Source organism: Schistocerca cancellata, chromosome 6 (assembly GCF_023864275.1).
Source record: "Schistocerca cancellata isolate TAMUIC-IGC-003103 chromosome 6, iqSchCanc2.1, whole genome shotgun sequence".
Lineage (NCBI taxonomy): Eukaryota > Metazoa > Arthropoda > Insecta > Orthoptera > Acrididae > Schistocerca > Schistocerca cancellata.
Window position 1 is genome coordinate 500,466,991 of NC_064631.1, and position 21,430 is coordinate 500,488,420.

Below are 21,430 nucleotides of genomic sequence, written 5' to 3' on the forward strand. Positions count from 1 at the left end.
GTAGGCACTACTGTGCTGACGTTGTGCATAGTTGAAGAGCTACAGAACCTTCTTTGAACAGGTCAGCTGTGTTAAATTGAAATGGTTGTGGTGATGGCAACTGGAACTTTTAAACCAATGGGGCCTCGGCAGAATGCTTGCAGGAATGCACTCTCTAGCACACTCTGACTTATAACATGTTGTGCTGTGATACTAAGATCTGCACTACGTGTTCCCATATGATGCGTGATATGAAACACAGCTCTGCTCTGCTAGTGATCTCTGTAGCAGGCCCCGATAATTTGCTGACAGACTTCCTTTGCCAGGCGAGTTGCCCATCCTTTGTAGCTTGCGTTATTTGAAGAAAGTCTACTGTGAAGAAGTTGCAACTCATGGTCAAAACACCTTTGACCATGTAGTGGTTTTATGTAGGACCAGAATTGTCTAGGATACTCAACAAGATTTTTTGCTACCTTAATGATAGTGGAAGTAGTTGTACATTTCATGCACTGATCTTCTTATAAATGCACAAATTTCTACTAGCCTCTGCGTGTTGACATTTCTGTACTCTTTTTGAACCAAGAGACCAACAGTCTCTATTTTCTCAGCATTTTCTGAATAGCGTTATTAAACCATCTTGGGTCTTTTCTGTCCTTAATCCATTTACTCAGTGCATACTTATCTAGAATACAATTAACAATAAGTTTAAACTTCACTCATAACTACTCAATAACTATCATACTGGAACTAAGTGATGGATTTCTTAAGTTTAGTAACCGTTGTTACTATGATGACATTTCGGTCACTAATCCCCATCTCTGTACTGAACTGTTAATAAGATCAGGCCTGTTTGTAATTATGAGGTGTAAAATGTTACCATTGTGTGTAGGTTGCCGAAGTAAAGGCTCAAGCCAGTTTTTGGAGAAAGCATTCAGAACTGCTTTTCAAGATAAGTCTGTCTGTACCACAGTCAACAAATACATGTGCATCCCAGTCGAGACTCCGTAGGTTTAATCATGTCAAACATATGTTGCATGATCGGGGTACTTCAGCACTGCTGAGCAGAGACATTCTTTGAATGGTTGTACCTCTATGAGAGCAGAATCAGTTGGCCAGTAGAAACATCTGATGATGAATATGAGTTCACGTAGACTGATTACTTATGCCCAGATAACTTCACAGTCTGACTCAATTTCAGCCTCAATAGACATAGATATCATCATTTCTCAGGTTTTGATAAATCATTCAATGTTGTTAGATTTTTACTGTGACAAGGATCTGTGCCCTGGACTGGATCAGCGCTATGTTTTAAACTTTTGTGCTGTCAACAGAATCTGAATCCCAAAGTGAATAAAATTGAGAATCAGTGTTCAGTTTTTAATGGTGGTTTGGGTTTGAAGAATTATTTAGTTTTACCTAAAAAAAACCTAAGGAATTCTGTTTATGAAACACAAATTTTCTGAAATTGAATAAATCCAAATAATGTAGCAAAATTTTTAAGGTGCGAACACTGAAGTATAACATCTAAATTTATCAATGGAGTGTAGATTATCTGCAATTGAAATGTATGTAGATGAAGTACCAACTCTAAGAAAATTATCGTACTATCATCATTTGCTATAGTATCAGCAGTTCACTGAATATAGTGATCATCTTGTGCATTGGCTTAGTATCGTACTTCATATAATTGGCTGTGTTATGTAGGGAATAAATCAAAATCATCAGTGACTACAGTATTACAGAATAGTTTGGGAAATATGAGAGCAAATATTACTAGTTAAATTTACTTACAGCTATATGTTATTTTAATAGAACAGTCGTAGAAATAGTAGAAATTCAAATACTTTCTGAAATGTCACACAACCTTGTTTTTCATAGATGCTGCTCATTTGTCTTTCCTTCTGGGACGGTCACTATTACCTTCAGTAACATCACACTGTGTGTCTCATAACATATAACTATTGTGCTGTATTATCACCAAAATATTTGTCACAAAAAGAAACTCAATCTGCGTTCATCATTTCACGCTGTTTTACTACTTTCAAAAACTGAAATTTATATACCTCTGTTTTCTAGGTTTACGTGCAATGTTTGCTGCTCGCTGCGAAGAGTATGTAACCCAAGTGGATGACTTACATTCTCAGTTAGCGGCTGCAGAGGAAGAAAAGAAAACTCTAAATCAGCTTTTACGGTTAGCTGTGCAGCAGAAACTTGCACTCACGCAACGCCTTGAGGAACTAGAGGTTTGTTTTAAGTTGAATTGGTATGCCTTGTATTTAGTGCAGTATTGTTGTGTGGTTGCTTTAAGGTTTTGTTTGTTGATATTATTTTCTGTATTTTGTAATTAACTACAGTGAGTCATTTTTAACCATCCCCACCCTTTTCTCCTTCTTCATCTTTTTTTTCTTCCTCATCTTTTTCGCCTTCCTCGCCTTTCTTTTGTTTCCTCTGTTTTATCAGAATCTTTATTCCTAAAGGTTTAGACATTTCTAGGTTATCTTTTCTAACTTAGTTTTATTTTGCTGTCAATTATGATGGAAAGCTCTGGACAGAATGTGAATAAAGGAAATTATAAGTTACCAGTTCAGTTGGCGAACACACAAACAAAACTGAAAACACTGCTAAGCTTTTCTACAATGCTAGAGTCAAGCTAAAGCGCCATGGCAATGTAGTCAAATGGTGCTATGTAACTGCACTGTGTGTGTGTGTGTGTGTGTGTGTGTGTGTGTGTGTGTGTGTGTGTGTGTGTGTGTGTGCATGCGCGCGCGTGCAATGGTGGCTGCTGTGTAAGAACACAAGCGTGAACACCCTAACTTTTGACACGATGCGAATTTATTGGTTATTTTTCTTTGAATACTGTTAAATGTAACATAGATGCTGCTATCTGAAAGATGAGGCACTTAAATCCGCTGTGCTACTGCTCCTCTAGACTCCATGAAACTTGGCAACAGATTTGTGAGCACACCTCCAGTTGCACGCGTTTTAAGGAACTTTTGTGCATGCGCAACTCTATCCTCCCTGGCTCAACATAGATCCTGCTAAATGAGAGCACACTCCTCAGATATGCTAATTCACTCACTATATAATGTAGTAAAATTAGATCGAACACCAATATATGTTAAAGTTGTACTGACAGTAAGCCTATTTTGTGAGTTTCTGAGTGTGTTACAGTATGTTAAGTTATGAATTTTATCATACAGTAATCCATTTGATTCCCGGGAAGATGCGGTTTGGCTCCCTGTTGAACACAGCTTCTTCTGCTGCCTAATTTGCAGCCCTTTGTGCTTGTTATCACCTTGGTGATGTTATGGTGTCTATTACCCCCATCAGTCTCTGAATGTGGTCCAGGAAGTGATTTTTCATGGGGACTCCATCCTGCAAATCTGGAGCAATGCGGCATTAATTTTGTTCGACATTTGCAGAATAATCATAAAGACAACCACACTGATAACAGTGCCTTTTTTCTGGCTTTCGAGGGGTATCTTCCGAGAGAAGGTGAAGGTTATTACCAATGTTAAATAAAGCTGTACGTCCCATCACCCATGAGGTGCTTTTGTTGCTTGTGTCTTGTGCATATGTCTTCTCACAGGACAGCAGACCCTCTGTGTGGTGATTGTGGCCACCTACTTCATGAGGGCAGCCCCTGTGTTCTGTCACCTGTGATGTCTGCCACTCTCCACACTTGCCAGATTTCCCAGTTTATAAGAAAGAGAAGAAGATACAAGAGTACAAGCAGTAAACTGCTTGAGAGGATGGGTAGCTTCCAATTATGTTGGGTACTCAAATCTCTGGGCCTTTTGTCACCATATCAGTGTGACTTCCAGGAAGGATGATCTACAACTGACCATTTACTCAGATTGGAAACAACAGTCTGACAGCCTTTTCTAACCGCCAGCATCTTGTCACAGTCTTCTTTGATCTTCATAAGGCATATGACACAGCTTGGCACTGTCACATTTTAGTTACCCTCTATCGCTGGGACTTCCGCGGTCCTCTTCCGATTTTTATCTGCAAGTTTTTATCCCATTGGCTCTTCCAGGTTTGAGGTGACACTTCACTCAGAACACCTTTGGATCCATCAGAACAATATCCCCCAGTGTTGTGTGTCACACTCTTCCTCATTGCCATCAATCATCTTGTAAACTCTGTTGGGCTTCTGGTTACCCCGGCAGTGTATGTTGACAATTTTTGCATCTGTTGCAGCTCCCACACTGAACGATAGCCCCAAGCTATAGGATAGCATATCCTATGGGCCTCTGCATTGGCCCTCTCTCATGGCTTCCAGTTTTCTCCCTCCAAGAAGCGGGTTACGCATTTTTGCCATCGACCCACATACACCCCAATCCAGAACTTTATTTAGGTGACCAGCACCTAGATGATCTATTACAATCCCGTTTCTTGGGCCTTGTTTTTGAAAAAAGCCAACCTGCCCAAAAATGGAATGATATCTGTTGTGCTAGTGCTCTCAGTAATAAACTCCTCAGGAAAGAAGTCCGCTGTCTTACGCCGTCTATGCATAGGTCATGCTAGACTCACCCATTGTCTTCTCTTGTGTGATGAGCCACCCCCAAAATGTGTCTGTGGGGCAAGACTGGCTGTGTGCCATGTATTGGTGGATTGTTCCCTTCTTCTAGATTCCTTGTCTTTAATGTTAGCAGATGATTCACAGCTGGTTGCACTGTCTGTCAGTTTCCCACATGAAAGTTTTCTAAATTTTCAGTTATAAACTTTTGCTGTACTCGTGGAGTTGGGGCAGAGTTGTTGTGGTTGGGACCCCTCTCTGTGTTTTCTAGGTGTGGGACCCATGACCACTCTCCTGGGCAACAACTGATCTTTGATCCCTCTGTTTTCCCAACTTTTAGATTTGGCCTACCTTTCTGTGCCTTCTGCTGTGTGTGTTGTTTGCTTCCTCACTTAATAGTTGGACCCCTCTGACTGGATCCACCCACTTTTAGTGAACTCTGTAACTTACCGAAGTAACTTTTTGATTGAGGGACTGATGTTCTCGCCATTTGGTCCCATAGCTCTCCTCGATCAACTGATCAATCAGTAAGTCAAAACTGCTTCCAATCACATCAGAATGAATAAGTACAGGTACTGGTCCTGTATGGTTTTCAGTGGGTCTTATACCGTTCTTCCTGCAAAATAGTGGCAAGTTCAGGTAACAATGATGGAGGTGGACAGCGATCACACACCCACCTCTCCAAAATGGACCACAAAGCCTCAATAATAGTGACTGTGGTGGCCAGGGGAGAAGCGACGGTCCATCGGCGTGCTCACCAAACCAGTCCTGGATGATGCGACCTGTGTGAACAGGCGCTCTGATGTCTTGGAACAAAGCGTCACCATTGGGGAACAAATGTCGTACTGTAGTATGGATCCAGTCAGCAAAAATGGTCTTATAATTCTTGGCAGTAATGCAATCTTGCAAAATACTCATGAGGCTCGTTGATTACCACCATATGACTGCCCAAATAATCACCAAACTCCTGCAGTGTTTCACTCTGGGCAGCAAGCAGTCTGCATCATATGCCTGTGATGGCATACATCAGATGTAAACTTGGCCAGAAGTTGGGAACAGTATGAAACAAGACTCATCCAACTGAATGACTCTCTTCCATTGCTCTATAGTCCAGGTTTTATGTTTTCTTTGTCTAGGCATTTGCATCGCTGACATGTGGCTTTGGAATTCCAGCCCACTATGCAATTTTCATCTTATGAAGCTCCATTTGTACTATTTTGGTGCTGACAGGGTTTGTGAGTGCGATATTCAGTTCTGCAGGGATTTTTGCAACTGCCGTCCTCTTATTTTTCATCACAATCCTCTTCAATGACTATCTATCATGATCACTCAACACACACTTCTATGCACATTGTGACTTCGCGGATGATGTTTTTCTGCTTTCCCTGCATGCATTATGGACTTGCGCCATATGGTGGTGGGGTTTAGATTTCCGCTAAATAGGTCAGGTGTCCACTACACACAGGAGGTGGCTACATGGGTAGCAGGGGCTGTGTGGTGTGGACTGGGCAGTTTTTTAGGTTAGACAGTCTTGGGAAAGATCAAAAAGGGCTCCAGTCTCAAAGGGTACAGGGCAAAGAAACGACGAGAATCAACCAAGCACCAGTCAGTATTGTAGTTATAAATTGTCGTAGCTGTGTTGGAAAAGTACCAGAGTTTCAAGTGCTGATAGAAAGCACTGAAGCTGAAATCGTTACAGGAACAGAAAGCTGGCTAAAGCTGGAGATAAATTCTGCCGAAATTTTTACAGAGGCGCAAACTGTGTTCAGAAAGGATAGATTAAATAAAGTAGGTGGTGCTGTGTTTGTGTCTGTTGGTAGTAGTTTATCGCGTAGTGAAGTTGAAATAGATAGTTCCTGCGAATTACTATGGGTGGCGGTTATACTCAACAGCTGTACCAAAATAATAATTGGCTCCTTCTACCGACCCCCCAACTCAGATGTTATAATAGCTGAACAGTTCAAAGAAAACTTGAATCTTATTACAAATAAGTACCCCACTCATACAGATATAATTGGTGGAGACTTCAGTCTACCCTTGATTTGTTGGCTAAAATACATGTTCAAAGCCGGTGGTAGTCAGAAAACATCCTCTGAAATTGTACTAAATGCATTCTCTGAGAATTACTTTGAACAAGTAGTTCATAAGTCCACATGAAATGTAAATGGTTGCGAAAACACACTTGACCTCTTAGCCACAAATAATCCTGATCTAATAGAGAACGTCATGACGGATACAGGGATTAGTGAACACAAGGTCATTGTAACGAGGCTCAAAACCATATCAACCAAAACCACTAAAAATAAATGTAAAATATATCTATTTAAAACAGCAGATAAAAATTCGCTAGATGCCTTCTTAAAAAAGTGTAATCATTCCTTCCAAGCTAATTATGTACGTGCAGACCAGATATGGCTCAAATTCAAAGATACAGCAATAGATAGATTCATACTGCATAAGTTAATAAGAGACAGGACTGATCCACCATGGTACACAAAACACGTCAGAACACTGTTGCAGAAGCAACGAAAAAAGCATGTCAAATTCAGAAGAATGCAGAATCCCCAAGACTGGCTAAGTTTCACGGAAGCTCAAAATTTAGTGTGGATGTCAATGCAAGATGCTTTTAATAGTTTCCACAGTGAAACATTGTCTCAAAATATGGTAGAAAACCCAAAGAGATTCTGGTCATATGTAAAGTACAGGTGTTGTGAAACAACTCAAATCACTTAAGAAAGGAAGTCTTCCGATCCAGATGGTATACCAATCAGGTTCCTTTCAGAGTTTTCAGACACAATAGTACCTTTCTTAGCAATCATATACAGCCTCTCACTTGACGAAAGGTCTGTTATTAAAGACTGGAAAGTAGCACAGGTCACATCAATATTTGAGAAAGGAAATAGGAGTAACCCACTGACCTCAATTTGCAGTAGAATTTTGGAGCATATACTGCACTCTAACATTTTGAATCACCTTGAAGAAAATGACTTACTGATATATAATCAACACGGATTCAGAAAATATCATTCTTGTGCAACACAGCTGCCTCTTTATTCCCATGAAGTAATGAGTGCTGTCGACAAGAGATCTCGGATCAATTCTATATTCCTAGATTTCCAGAAGGCTTTTGATGCCGTTCCTCACAAGCGACTATTAATCAAATTACATGTGTATAGAGTATCATCTCAGTTGTGTGACTGGATTCATGATTTCCTCTCAGAGAGGTCACAGTTTGTAGTGATGGATGGTAAATCATCGAGTAGAACAGAAGTGATATCTGGCGTTCCACAAAGTAGTGTCATAGACTCTCTGCTGTTCCTGATTTACATGATCTGAGCAGCCCCCTTAGATTGTTTGCAGATGACACTGTAATTTACCGTTTAGTAAAATCACCAGACGATCAATTCCAATTACAAAATGATCTAGAGAGAATTTCTGTATGGTGCAAAAAGTGGCAATTGGCACTAAACAAAGAAAAGTGCGAGTTCATCCCCATGGGTACTAAACGAAATCCGATAAATTTTGGGTATACGATAAATCACACAAATCTAAGGGCTGTCAATTCGACTAAATACCTAGGAATTACAATAATGAGCAACTTAAATTGGAAAGACCACAAAGATAATATTGTGAGGAAGGCAAAACAAAGACTGTGCTTTGTTGGCAGAACACTTACAACATGCGACAAACCCACTAAAGAGACAGCCTACATTGCACTTGCCCGTCCTCTGCTGGAATAGTGCTGCGCAGTGTGGGATCCTTACGAGGTAGGATTGACAGAAGACATCAAAAAAGTGGAAAGAAGGGCAGCTCGTTTCACATTATTGCGCAATAGGGGCGAGTTGAGGTGGCGGTCACTGAAACAAAGGTGGTTTTCTTTGCAGCAATATCTATTTATGAAATTTCAATCACCCACTTTCTCATCTGAATGCGAAAATATTTTGTTGACACCCATCTACATGGGGAGAAATGATCATCATAATAAAATAAGAGAAATCAGAGCTCGAATAGAAAGATTTAGGTGTTCCTTTTTCCCATGCACCATTCGAGAGTGGAATAGTAGAGTAGTAGTATGAAAATGGTTCGATGAACCCTCTGCCAGGCACTTAAGTATGAATTGCAGAGTAACCATGTAGATGTAGATGTAGGTATAGATATACTTCTTTCCCTATACCCACTATATGGAAGTATTTTCTGAAGTTCCTATGACCAATCATTAATCCTACCACGAGTTTAATCTTCCTTCTTTTCAAGCCCAGGATTGTAGAAGTTCTCTTAAAACATTGTTTTGACATCATTAGCTGGTTATGTCATTGCTTTTTGGTTCTTATTCCAGTATTCTGCATACTGCTTCCTGACTCAGGTACATATTTTTGATTTTACCATCACTTTATCGATATCAGTTTATGTGTCCTTAAATAATATCCTGATTAAGTCTTCCAGTGCTTTCTAATTTAATTTTTTTTTTTTCAAGATGCATTGAAGCAGCTAGATGCTATTGCCTAGTCACCTGGCATTTCCCCTACCATTCCCATGTCTACCACAATCATTAGATTAGTGAGAGATTCCAGATATCATAAAAGTTTCGTAGTTTTAGACTGTATGCTATTGCTGCTGCCCCTAGTGTAACCCAAAAATGTAATGGGGACGTGTTTAGCATGGTCTCCATCCCAACAATGGACATGTTGCTAATTCTGCCTGTTGTGGCTAAGCAGGCCAGTCTCCGCTACTTCCCAAACTACTTAGCAGCCACTGTTTGTTCTACTTTATTCCACCATACTCTAGTCCTATAAATTATCACAGTTTTATTACAGAGGTTTATATCCAATACATGTTCCTGGAACTTAGACACAGAGCTGTACTGAAATGTTTAATTTGTTTATTTTGAGTCTACTCTATCTCGTTGTGTAATATACTCTGTGGTCACTTGTTTCATAAAATTAATTGCTATCTGAACTGGCTAATAAAAGCCACATAACTGTGCTTCTGGTCTTCTTGTTCACAGTATCTTCAATGCTAGAGGCTGAAAGAAAGCTGGTATCCTTGATTTTGTGTATTGAGCGACAATATTTCTTCTTTCAACACCAATTTATTCAAACTTACTTATGCATTGAGATAATTATCATCAGATACGTATATTAAAGTTGAATCACAGATCTTTGGATACAAGTATCTTGTACAATGAGAATACTTTCTGGTGATCAAAATGACGTTACATCACTATTGTTATTGAGAGTGCCGTTCTTTTGTAACTGCAACACACCTCCAGGCCCTGAGGTCTAGGAACAAGCAGCCCCAGCAGTTGGACATGCTAAACTCGTTGTTCTGTCTTGCAGATATGCTGCAACACAGTATCTCGCATAAAAAAAAAACTTAACTACTAATAAAATCATTCATTAAATCTCACAATCATCTTTCATGGGTTAGAAGGACTGAGAATGTAACCCATCATTTTCCCTAAATGCCACCCTCTCCCTTCCCCCCTTACTCACTCTGATGCTACCTTCTTGCATTTTTGTTATACACAGGTGTAGCAAATTTTATGATTTTGTGCTATATTTAGGATTAATAACAATAAAGCATGACTGAACAGCTGAACATATAAGTGAACTGTATTGATACAAAATATTACCCATAACAAATTAAATCTATCATTGTAGTAAATAAATTACAAGTTATATAAACTGTGTACAATAACTGAAAGTAAAATGAAATCTATGCCTTATAGATGTTCGTGGCAACTATGGTACATTTGTTTTAGTGTGACATTTAATAAAGAACAGATTATTTGTTCCTCATAAATTATTAATAGTGCATAAATTACTAACTAGAAATAAAAGAAAAAAGGGCTCCAACTAAGAGTTGAAAAAAAATGTCTCTTTCCAGATACTTTGTTAATATTATAATTTTACTTTCCATTTCCTTGATTTGAGCAAAGCAAACTGATTGACTATGCCACTGAAGACCAATTGAGAAGCTGTGTTGTATTCTAAAGACAAAATAGCAAAATTTGACATCTAGGTATGGCCATAGTTGACTTTCATTCGTTGAAACTGTGTTCACAAGATGCCACAGTCACTGACATTGTCATAAATATAATAAAAGCTGCATCCAGAAAGCCGTGTCAGTGCTTCTCATCAGCTGTTCCAACAGGAACTTGACAGCAGCACTATGGAATCTAAAGTATCCAGACACCCCCACAAACATGTTTTTCATATTAGGTGCACTGTGGTGCCACCTACTGCCAGGTACTCCATATCAGTGACCTCAGTAGTCATTAGATATCATGAGGGAGCAGAAGGGGTGCTAAGCGGAACTCACAAACTTCTAATGTGGTCAGGTGATTAGTTGTCACTCATGTCATACATCTGTACGTGAGATTTCCACACTCCTAAACATCCCTAGGTCCAATGTTTCCAGTGTGATAGTGAAGTGGAAACATGAAGGGACATGTACAGCACAAAAGAGTATAGGGCGACCTCGTCTGTTAACTGACAGAGACCGCCAACAGTTGAAGAGGGTAGTAATGTGTAATAGACAGACATCTATCCAGACCATCACACAGTAATTCCAAACTGCATCAGGATCCACTGCAAGTACTATGACAGTTAGGCAGGAGGTGAGAAAACTTGGATTTCATGGTCGAGCGGCTGCTCATAAGCCACACATCATGCCCGTAAATGCCAAATGACGCTCCACTTGGTGTAAGGAGCGTAAACACTATTGAACAGTGGAAAAACATTGTGTGGAGTGACAAATCATGATACACAATGTGGAAATCCGATGGCAAGGTGTGGGTATGGCGAATGCCCGGTGAACATCATCTGCTAGCGTGTGTAGTGCCAACAGCAAAATTCGGAGGTGGTGGTGTAATGATGCAGTCGTGTTTTTCATGTAGGGGGCTTTCACCTCTCTTTGTTTTGCGTCTCACTGTCACAGCACAGCCCTACATTGATATTTTAAGCACTTTCTTGCTTCCCACTGTTGAAGAGCAATTCAGGGATGGCGACTGCATCTTTCAACATGATCGAGCGCTTGTTCAGAATGCACGGCCTGTAGCTGAGTGGTTATGTGACAGTAACATCCCTGTAATGGACTGGCCTGCACAGAGTCCTGACCTGAATCCTATAGAACACCTTTGGGATGTTTTGGAATACCAACTTCATGCCAGGCCTCATCAACGGACATCAATACCTCTCCTCAGTGCAGCACTCTATGAAGAATGGGTTTCCATTCCCCAAGAAGCCTTCCAGCACCTGACTGAATGTATGCTTGCGAGAGTAGAAGCTGTCGTCCACACTAAGGATGGGTCGACACAATACTGTATTCCAGCGTTACCGATGGAGTGCACCACAATCTTGTAAGGCATTTTCAGCCAGATATCTGGATACTTTTGATCACATAGTGTATTTCATCGACTAGCTCTGGTCCTGGGTTCGATTCCTGACTGGGTTGGAGATTTTCTCTGCTCAGGGACTGGTTGTTAGTGCTGTCCTCATCATGTCATCATCATCGTCTCATCCATGACAGTTGCCAGATTGGGTTGTGAAAAAATTGGACTGTTTAAAAATTGGGACTTGGTATGGGCGCTGATGACCATGCAGTTGAGCGCCCCACAAACCAAACCATCATCATCATCATCATCATCATCATCGTCATCGTTATTATTGACTAGCTCTGCCGTACCAATATCTCTGCTATATTTAGCCTCAAAACCCACTGCACATTATCAAGGTAAGATACTGAGCTGTCACTTCAAGCATATCTTGATTGGAAATAAAAGTGAAATTAAACCACAACAAGTGGTTTAAAATCCATGAGCTTTTGGCAGAGTGCTTTTCGCCCACTGTCAAGTGGTGATTGCCTTTTTTGTTTACATCTACGATCCTTATATAGCCACACTGCCATCTGTGAATCACTGCTGCCTGCTCCAATGCCCTATATATTAATGTTCCCGTTGCGCTACCACTGCACCTGCTTCAACCTTCCAATGGCCAGGTCCCATGCTGTGCTTAACTGTAGACCATTGTCTTTATTGAGGGTGTTGTCAAAAATTTTTATGTCGGTTGCTTGTTTAATTATGCTCTTGCAGAAAGTGCTAGTCAGTGTGATAATTGAGGTCTCTTCAAATACAATAAAATGCCTGTTTTCTAGAGCATGCTCTGGTATTGAAGGCAAAAGCATCCGTCGTGTTCTACTCAGCGCTGTTCAGTAATATGCACAGTTTGTCTGATATGAAACTATCCACGCTCACATGGTATTTTATATACTTTTTGTGTTCTGAGGCACACATCATCTTTCACAGGCCTCATGAGTTGTTGAATTTTTGTTGGAGCCATGAGGACAGAACCGATTTTATGCCTCATTTGGAGATGGCTAACGTTTGCTGTTACTGAGCCACAGAATGCCGAAAATGCAAGCTTCAAGTACTCTTCAGCTTCCTTCTGCTTCCTTGTTTTTGGAAAGATGGCTTGTGAAATCTGGCATTTGTTACAGCCGTTTTACGTACTTACTTACTTACTTACTTACTTACTTACTTTCTATCAGTGGTTCAGTTACTTCAGCAGGTTTTCAGTGTCTGAGATGGCTTGCGCTCAATGCACCAAGGTCCTCGGAACTGAATGTCTCTGCAATGAATGCTGATAACTGTTAGTGTGTAGATATCGGTCCATGTGGATGGGTTTCTGGTAAACAATGTGGTTGAGACGCCCATTTGCTTAAGGTGGACGCAGGCATCAAGGAATGGAAAGGCAAGGCACCATTAGTCTCTACTTCCATTGTGAACTTGGCAATGTTAGGGATATTGTAGATGTGGTTCAAGAATTCTCCCAGCTTTTCATGTCCATGAGACCAGACACTGAACGTGTCATCGACAAAATGATAAAAGCAACTGGGCGTTGCAGGAGCCACATCCAGGGCAATGTCCTCAGAGTGCTCCATAAATAGGTTGATTATAACTGGAGCTTTTGGGCTCCCCAATTCTACGCCATCCATTTGATTAAAATAATTTCCATCATACAGAAAAATGCGATTTTGGCAGAGTGTGGTTAAACAAATCCTCAACAGAGCCACATAATAACTGGGAGAGCATATATCTGCAATCGAGGTTGTGAACACACATGAATAATGACACCAGACCAAAGCTGACCATGATGCATCCTCCTCCAATACACAGGCATTTAATTTGACTGACACAAAGATTTGGTTGATACTGGATTATGTATCAAAACTTTTCGTGGGATGCAACATCTAGAATAATGAGGAAGATGTTGGAGCTTCTCAAGTGTTCTTAACTGGAAGAGAATGTTATTAAAAATCTCTCTTGGACATGTCAACCACCTGCATTCTGTGGCCTTCCAATGGTTCACGAGAAGAACAAAGCTCTATGTCTTATTGTGAGCAACATTGAATTGCTGACTTAACAGACTCACAAAATATCTGGCCAGCCTCCTTGATCTGCACATTGATCATTGTGTGCATCATGTCAAGAATATGACTGACTTCATCAGCTGAATTAATTCCTGCATCTTCGAGAAGGAGATATTATGGTCAGCTTTGATGTGACGCTATTTATTCAAGCACATACCCAACTATGATTCCATAGATCTGCTTTCCCACTTTTTTGATGACACTTTTGTGGATTTATTGAAGCACACTCGGACATCATCATATTTTTTGTATGATAGAGAATATTTTAATCATACAGATGGCATTGTGATGGGGAGCCCATTAGCTCCAGTTATAGTCAACCCATTTATGGAGCACTTTGAGGACATTACCTTGGACACAAACTCCTCCAAAGCCTAGTTGATTTATCATTATGTCAATGGCACATTCGTTGTCTGGTCTCATGGTCATGAATAGCTGGGAGAATTCTTGGACCACATCAACAATACCCAAAACATCAAGTTCATGATGGAGGTAGAGACTGGTGGTGCGTTGCTTTTCTTAGTGTCCTCATCTGGCATAAAGCAAATGGATGTTTCAGCTACAGTTTCTTCTGGAAACCCACCCACTAATATCGGCACACTAACAGTTACCACCATTTGTCACAGAAACAGTCTGTTCTGAGGACCTTGGTGCATCGAGCGGAAGCCATCTTATGTGCTGAAGACCTGCTGGAGGAACTGGGCCACTTACAGAAAGTATTTAAGGAAAGCAGCTACATCAACCACCAGATGTCGCCAGCCATCTTTCCAAAAACACAGAAGCAGAAGGACCCCAAGGAGTGTTCCATAGATTTCGTGTTTGTTTTGAATACAGTCAGACAGAGTCCCTTTAGTCAGCCATAGTGCCAGTAGAGTCAGTGTCGTCATAATTGCCGTCTGCTTCACGTCTGCTGTGCAGCGAGCTACCTTAATTTAAGTATTAACTGTATTTTTCTTACTTGTCACTTCTTCTTCCGTGTGTTTTTGCTTTTAGGAAGCTTTAATTGTCGAGTGCTATTAATAGTTCCATAGATTTTGGGTTTGTTTTGAATACAGTCAGAGAGAGTCCCTTTAGTCAACCATAGTGCCAGTAGTGCTAGTGTTTGTTTTCATTACAGTCCAGAGACAGGTAGTGCTATTTTCATTGTTTTCTACAAGAAGTGGCTAGCAACCACAGTTTAGTGAATAAACAGCCGCCTTTAGTGAATTAACAGTCTAGTTAAAGGTTGATTAACTCTCTTCAGTAAATTGATTCCTTAGGATGGATAGGATGTGTGACTGTGTGTACGGACGCAGGAGGAGCTGGCCACTGTTCGCGAACAGCTGAGCGTGTTGATGGCCGCGGTCAGCCGTGTTCAGGCTGCTGCCTCGGAGTGTAGCGGCAGTGGGGAGTCTGGTGCGTCGCAAGGTACACCCCAGGTGTTACATGCTTCACCCACCGTCCCTGCTGTCGAGACATCTTCGCAGGTACTGAGCGCGGTTGGGCCACCCTCTCCCCAAGGGGAGTGGCGGGTTCAGCGGCGTTCGCGGCGCACGAGGCGGAGGGTCAATGTGGAGGCTGGCCGTGTGGCATCGCCCGCTCTGCCTGTGAGTGGACATGTGGCTGCTCCTTCAGCAAGGTCCGAGCAGGCACACGGGGGGAGGGGTTTATTAGTTATTGGGAGCTCCAACGTTAGGCGGGTGATGGAGCCCCTTAGGGAAATAGCGGGAAGGTCGGGGAAGAAGGCCAGTGTTCACTCTGTCTGCTTGCAGGGGGGTCTCATCCGAGATGTGGAGGAGGCCCTACCGGCGGCGATAGAGAGCACTGGGTGCACCCGACTGCAAATTGTTGCTCATGTCGGCACCAATGACTCCTGCCATCTGGGTTCAGAGGTCATCCTCAGTTCGTACAGGCGGTTGGCGGAATTGGTGAAGGCGGAAAGCCTCGCTCGCGGGGTGAAATCAGAGCTAACTATTTGTAGTATCGTTCCCAGAACCGATCGCGGTCCTCTGGTTTGGAGCCGAGTGGAAGGCTTAAACCAGAGGCTCAGACAATTCTGCGGAGATCTGGGGTGCAAATTTCTCAACCTCCGCTATTGGGTGGAGAAATGTAGGGTCCCCCTGAATAGGGCAGGCATGCACTACACGCGGGAAGCGGCTACAAGGGTAGCGGAGTACATGTGGAGTGCACATGGGGGTTTTTTAGGTTAGAGAATCCCCTCCCTAGGCCCGACAAGACGCCTCCTGAGACGCGGCAAGGTAGGAGTAGGCAAAATGCAACAGGGAATAACAGTATTAATGTGCTAATTGTAAACTGCAGGAGCGTCTACAGAAAGGTCCCAGAACTGCTCTCATTAATAAACGGTCACAACGCCCATGTAGTACTAGGGCCAGAAAGTTGGCTGAAACCAGACGTAAACAGTAATGAAATCCTAAACTCAGATTGGAATGTATACCGCAGAGACAGGCTGGATAATGAAGGGGGAGGCGTGTTTATAGCGATAAGAAGTGCAATAGTATCGAAGGAAATTGACGGAGATCCGAAATGTGAAATGATTTGGATGAAGGTCGTGGTTAAAGCAGGCTCAGACATGGTAATTGGATGTCTCTATAGGCCCCCTGGCTCAGCAGCTGTTGTGGCTGAGCACCTGAAGGATAATTTGGAAAATATTTAGAGTAGATTTCCCCACCATGTTATAGTTCTGGGTAGAGATTTTAATTTGCCGGATATAGACTGGGAGACTCAGACGTTCATAACGGGTGGCAGGGACAAAGAATCCAGTGAAATTTTTTTAAGTGCTTTATCTGAAAACTACCTTGAGCAGTTAAACAGAGAACTGACTTGTGGCGATAACATATTAGACCTTCTGGTGACAAACAGACCCGAACTATTTGAAAAAGTTAACGCAGAACAGGGAATCAGCGATCATAAAGCGGTTACGGCATCGATGATTTCAGCCGTAAATAGGAATATTAAAAAGGGTAGGAAGATTTTTCTGTTTAGAAAAAGTGACAAAAAGCAGATTTCAGAGTACCTGTTGGCTCAACACAAAAGTTTTGTCTCAAGTACAGATAGTGTTGAGGATCAGTGGATAAAGTTCAAAACCGTCGTACATAATGCGTTAGATGAGTATGTGCCATGCAAGATCGTAAGAGATGGAAAAGAGCCACCGTGGTACAACAACCGAGTTAGAAAACTGCTGCGGAAGCAAAGGGAACTTCACAGCAAACATAAACATAGCCAAAGCCTTGCAGACAAACAAAAATTACGCGAAGCGAAATGTAGAGTGAGGAGGGCTATGCGAGAGGCGTTCAATGAATTCGAAAGTAAAGTTCTATGTACTGACTTGGCAGAAAATCCTAAGAAATTTTGGTCATATGTCAAAGCGGTAGGTGCATCAAAACAAAATGTCCAGACACTCTGTGACCAAAATGGTACTGACAGACTAAAGGCCGAAATACTAAATGTCTTTTTCCAAAGTTGTTTCACAGAGGAAGATTGCACTGTAGTTCCTTCTCTAGATTGTCGCACAGATGACAAAATGGTAGATATCGAAATAGACAACAGAGGGATAGAGAAAAAATTAAAATTCCTCAAAAGAGGAAAGGCCTCTGGACCTGATAGGATACCAGTTCAATTTTACACAGAGTATGCGAAGGAACTTGCCCCCCTTCTTGCAGCGGTGTACCGTAGGTCTCTAGAAGAGCGTAGCGTTCCAAAGGATTGGAAAAGGGCACAGATCATCCCCGTTTTCAAGAAGGGATGTCGAACAGATGTGCAGAACTATAGACCTATATCTCTAACGTCGATCAGTTGTAGAATTTTGGAACACGTATTGTGTTCGAGTATAATGACTTTTCTGGAGACTAGAAATCTACTCTGTAGGAATCAGCATGGGTTTCGAAAAAGACGGTCATGTGAAACCCAGCTCGCGCTATTCGTCCACGAGACTCAGAGGGCCATAGACACGGGTTCACAGGTAGATGCCGTGTTTCTTGACTTCCGCAAGGCGTTCGATACAGTTCCCCGCAGTCGTTTAATGAACAAAGTAAGAGCATATGGACTATCAGACCAATTGTGTGATTGGATTTAGGAGTTCCTAGATAACAGGACGCAGCATGTCATTCTCAATGGAGAGAAGTCCTCCGAAGTAAGAGTGATTTCAGGTGTGCCGCAGGGGAGTGTCATAGGACCGTTGCTATTCGCAATATACATAAATGACCTGGTGGATGACATCGGAAGTTCACTGAGGCTTTTTGCAGATGATGCTGTGGTGTATCGAGAGGTTGTAACAATGGAAAATTGTACTGAAATGCAGGAGGATCTGCAGCGAATTGACGCATGGTGCAGGGAATGGCAATTGAATCTCAATGTAGACAAGTGTAATGTGCTGCGAATACACAGAAAGATAGATCCTTTATCATTTAGCTACAATATAGCAGGTCAGCAACTGGAAGCAGTTAATACCATAAATTATCTGGGAGTATGCATTAGGAGTGATTTAAAATGGAATGATCATATAATGTTGATCGTCAGTTAAGCAGATGCCAGACTGAGATTCATTGGAAGAATCCTAAGGAAATGCAATCCGAAAACAAAAGAAGTAGGTTACAGTACGCTTGTTCGCCCACTGCTTGAATACTGCTCAGCAGTGTGGGATCCGTACCAGATAGGGTTGATAGAAGATATAGAGAAGATCCAACGGAGAGCAGCGCGCTTCTTTACAGGATCATTTAGTAATCGCGAAAGCGTTACGGAGATGATAGATAAACTCCAGTGGAAGACTCTGCAGGAGAGACGCTCAATAGCTCGGTACGGGCTTTTGTCAAAGTTTCGAGAACGTACCTTCACCGAAGAGTGAAGCAGTATATTGCTCCCTCCTACGTATATCTCGCGAAGAGACCATGAGGATAAAATCAGAGAGATTAGAGCCCACACAGAGGCATATCGACAATCCTTCTTTCCATGAACAATACGAGACTGGAATAGAAGGGAGAACCGATAGAGGTACTCAAGGTACCCTCCGCCACACACCGTCAGGTGGCTTGCGGAGTATGGATGTAGATGTAGATGTAGATGTAGATGTAGAGGACTCGAAGAAGCTTGTGTTCTTGGCATTTTGTGGTTCAGTAACAGGAAAGTTTAGCCAACTCCTAAAGAGAGATAAAATCTGTTTTGTCTTCAGGGCTCTAAAAAAAATTGACAACTCATGAGGCATGTGAAAGATGATGTAGGCCTCAGAAGGCCAGGAGTGTATAAAATATCATGTGGATGTGGACAGTTTCGTGCTTACTCCTGAACAGCAGTACATGAGAGATGCTTTTGCTTTCAGTACCCTTAGAAACCAGTGATATTGTATTGCATTTGCAGTGACATCAGTTATTACACAGACTAGTAGTTTATGGGATAGCATAATTAAAGAAGCGACTAAGATAAAAGTTCGTGATGACTTCCTCAATAAAGATGGCGACCTACAGTTAAACATGGCATGGGATCCAACCATCGGAGAGCTGAAGCAGGTGCAGTGGGCGCACAAGGAAACATTACCTTATGTGGTATTGGAGCAGGAGCAAGCAACAGTGATGCCACAGAAGGCAGCACCACTATATAAGGACAGTAGCAGCAGAGGGGGCAGGGGGGGGGGGGGCAAAAAATCGATACGTCAATACTGGTCACCATTCGACATCGGCTGAGGACAAGGTCAAAAACTCGTGGATTTTAAACCTTGACACAGCTGGAAGCTCATGAGAATTTTATAATATGTGAAATCTGCTTTTCATTTCAGTTATTTGTGTATCAAGTGCTTTGAAGCGATCCGGCTGTAACATCATCACTGCTATCATTTGACAAAAATCAGCAAAAAGTGGAAGCTTTCAGTCAAATAATATGTTTGCTTCAGCAGATGCTCACTGACCTTTGAGATCCTACAATTTTCTAGCTAAGTTGTGGCAAGAATTCCATTGTTGAACATGTTCGAGCTGTGTAAGCAGCAGCAGTTGTCACATAAACTACATTATCGATAGTCATCTATTTGATCAGTAATTTTTTTGTGATGCTTCTCGGACAAAATGAGACTGTGAGAACAGTTTGCGTTTCCACTTGCAGAGAAATGCTTCCTTCTCATGGGTAGAAAGACAGGAACACAAGGTGTAGAAGAATGCTCATTGTACTCCCAGTTAGTTCTTAAACCATCTTTCTTTTTTGTTTTCTTTCTGGTCAGTTTCTGTGTCCCCTCTGTGCTTGCACCCTTGGCAGTGGCCAATCTCACCACACCCTTGGTACAGCCCCGCATATAACTCAGTTTTTACCACAGGTCTTTCTACTGCACATAAGGATACCTTTTGCCTTGGAACTTATATTCTTTATATGAGGGGCCCATGGTAGTTTTGCATCCAGGGTTATCCCTAGCTACTTCAGTGGTGGAATTTTGTTGAAAAGCTTAAGATTCCAGTTTGTGTCCTAGATACACTTCCTCATTAACAACAGTTTTCATGGGACAAAATTTTAGGTCCTCTTTCCTGTGCCAGTTTTGTAATGATTTCAGAGCACATTGTTGCTATGTTTTTCATGTAAACAGTGAAAAATGTTTAATATGAAAAACTGGTTGGCACAAAATAATACTCCAGTTGAAACGAAGTCGTGTCATTTCATACTTTTCTCTTTTACTGTGATACACATAATTCTTTGAAACACAGAGACTTTGATTCATGTATGAACAAATATCTACTTTCTGCAGTCATGTCATCACCCAGTTATGGTTTTTTTTTTTTTTTTTTTTTTTTTTGCCACTATACCAAACAATGTAAATGGTGGTTGTTATTGTTGCTGTGTTGCCTCTTGTTGTTAGGTGTTTCAGAAGTTGCATATTGTGTGTCGAAATCAGTGAATTTTGAGTCACAATTCTTTCATGTTTTTGTTTTAAGTACATGTACAATAAATTCATTTTTTACAAGTGATGGCAGAGAAACCGAGATGAGAATAAACTGCTGTTTCTCTTAAAATGTAAATGGAGCTGCTTAAGGCAGTTGATGGAAAAATAGTGATCAGATTATGGCATTGTTTGAGTGTAGTGTGTTCGAATCGGAGGGAATGGGTAAACACAAAGATGTAGAGGCTGCTTTACTTGTTTTGTTCAGAAATGCACTAGTATGTCTCAGAATGCTCAGGATCTTTATTGCTTGGAAGTTGCAAATGAAACTGCAAAACAAATGGATACAAAGTTTTCTGAAAATCCAGATTAGTTGGAACTTTGTAGGAAAAGAAACAGTACAGTATTATGAAATATTTGCTGTAAAGACAACAAAATATTAACAATTGTGACTACTGGTTGGTTCCAGTGTGAGATGTGATTTATTCGTCTCATAACATACGATTTTCAGATCACTTAATTTGATGTATAGAAGACATGTAAAGACTTAAAATAAGGAAAAAAATTAAGAGAAATACAAAAATTTACTTAATTTTATATGCATTTGTGAAATAATGCTGCTGAGATACATACTACGGTTTCCAGTATACAAA

General features: G+C 41.3%; 1 protein-coding gene across 1 annotated transcript in view; it reads left to right on the plus strand.

Annotated features, from left to right (window-relative positions):
- The window catches only part of LOC126191552 (protein bicaudal D), a 130,563-nt gene that overhangs the window by 89,867 nt on the left and 19,266 nt on the right, over positions 1 to 21,430 (plus strand). The window contains exon 12 of the mRNA XM_049932461.1: positions 2,056 to 2,222. Coding sequence (XP_049788418.1) covers positions 2,056 to 2,222 — 167 coding nt within the window. The remainder of the gene's footprint in view (positions 1 to 2,055; positions 2,223 to 21,430) is intronic.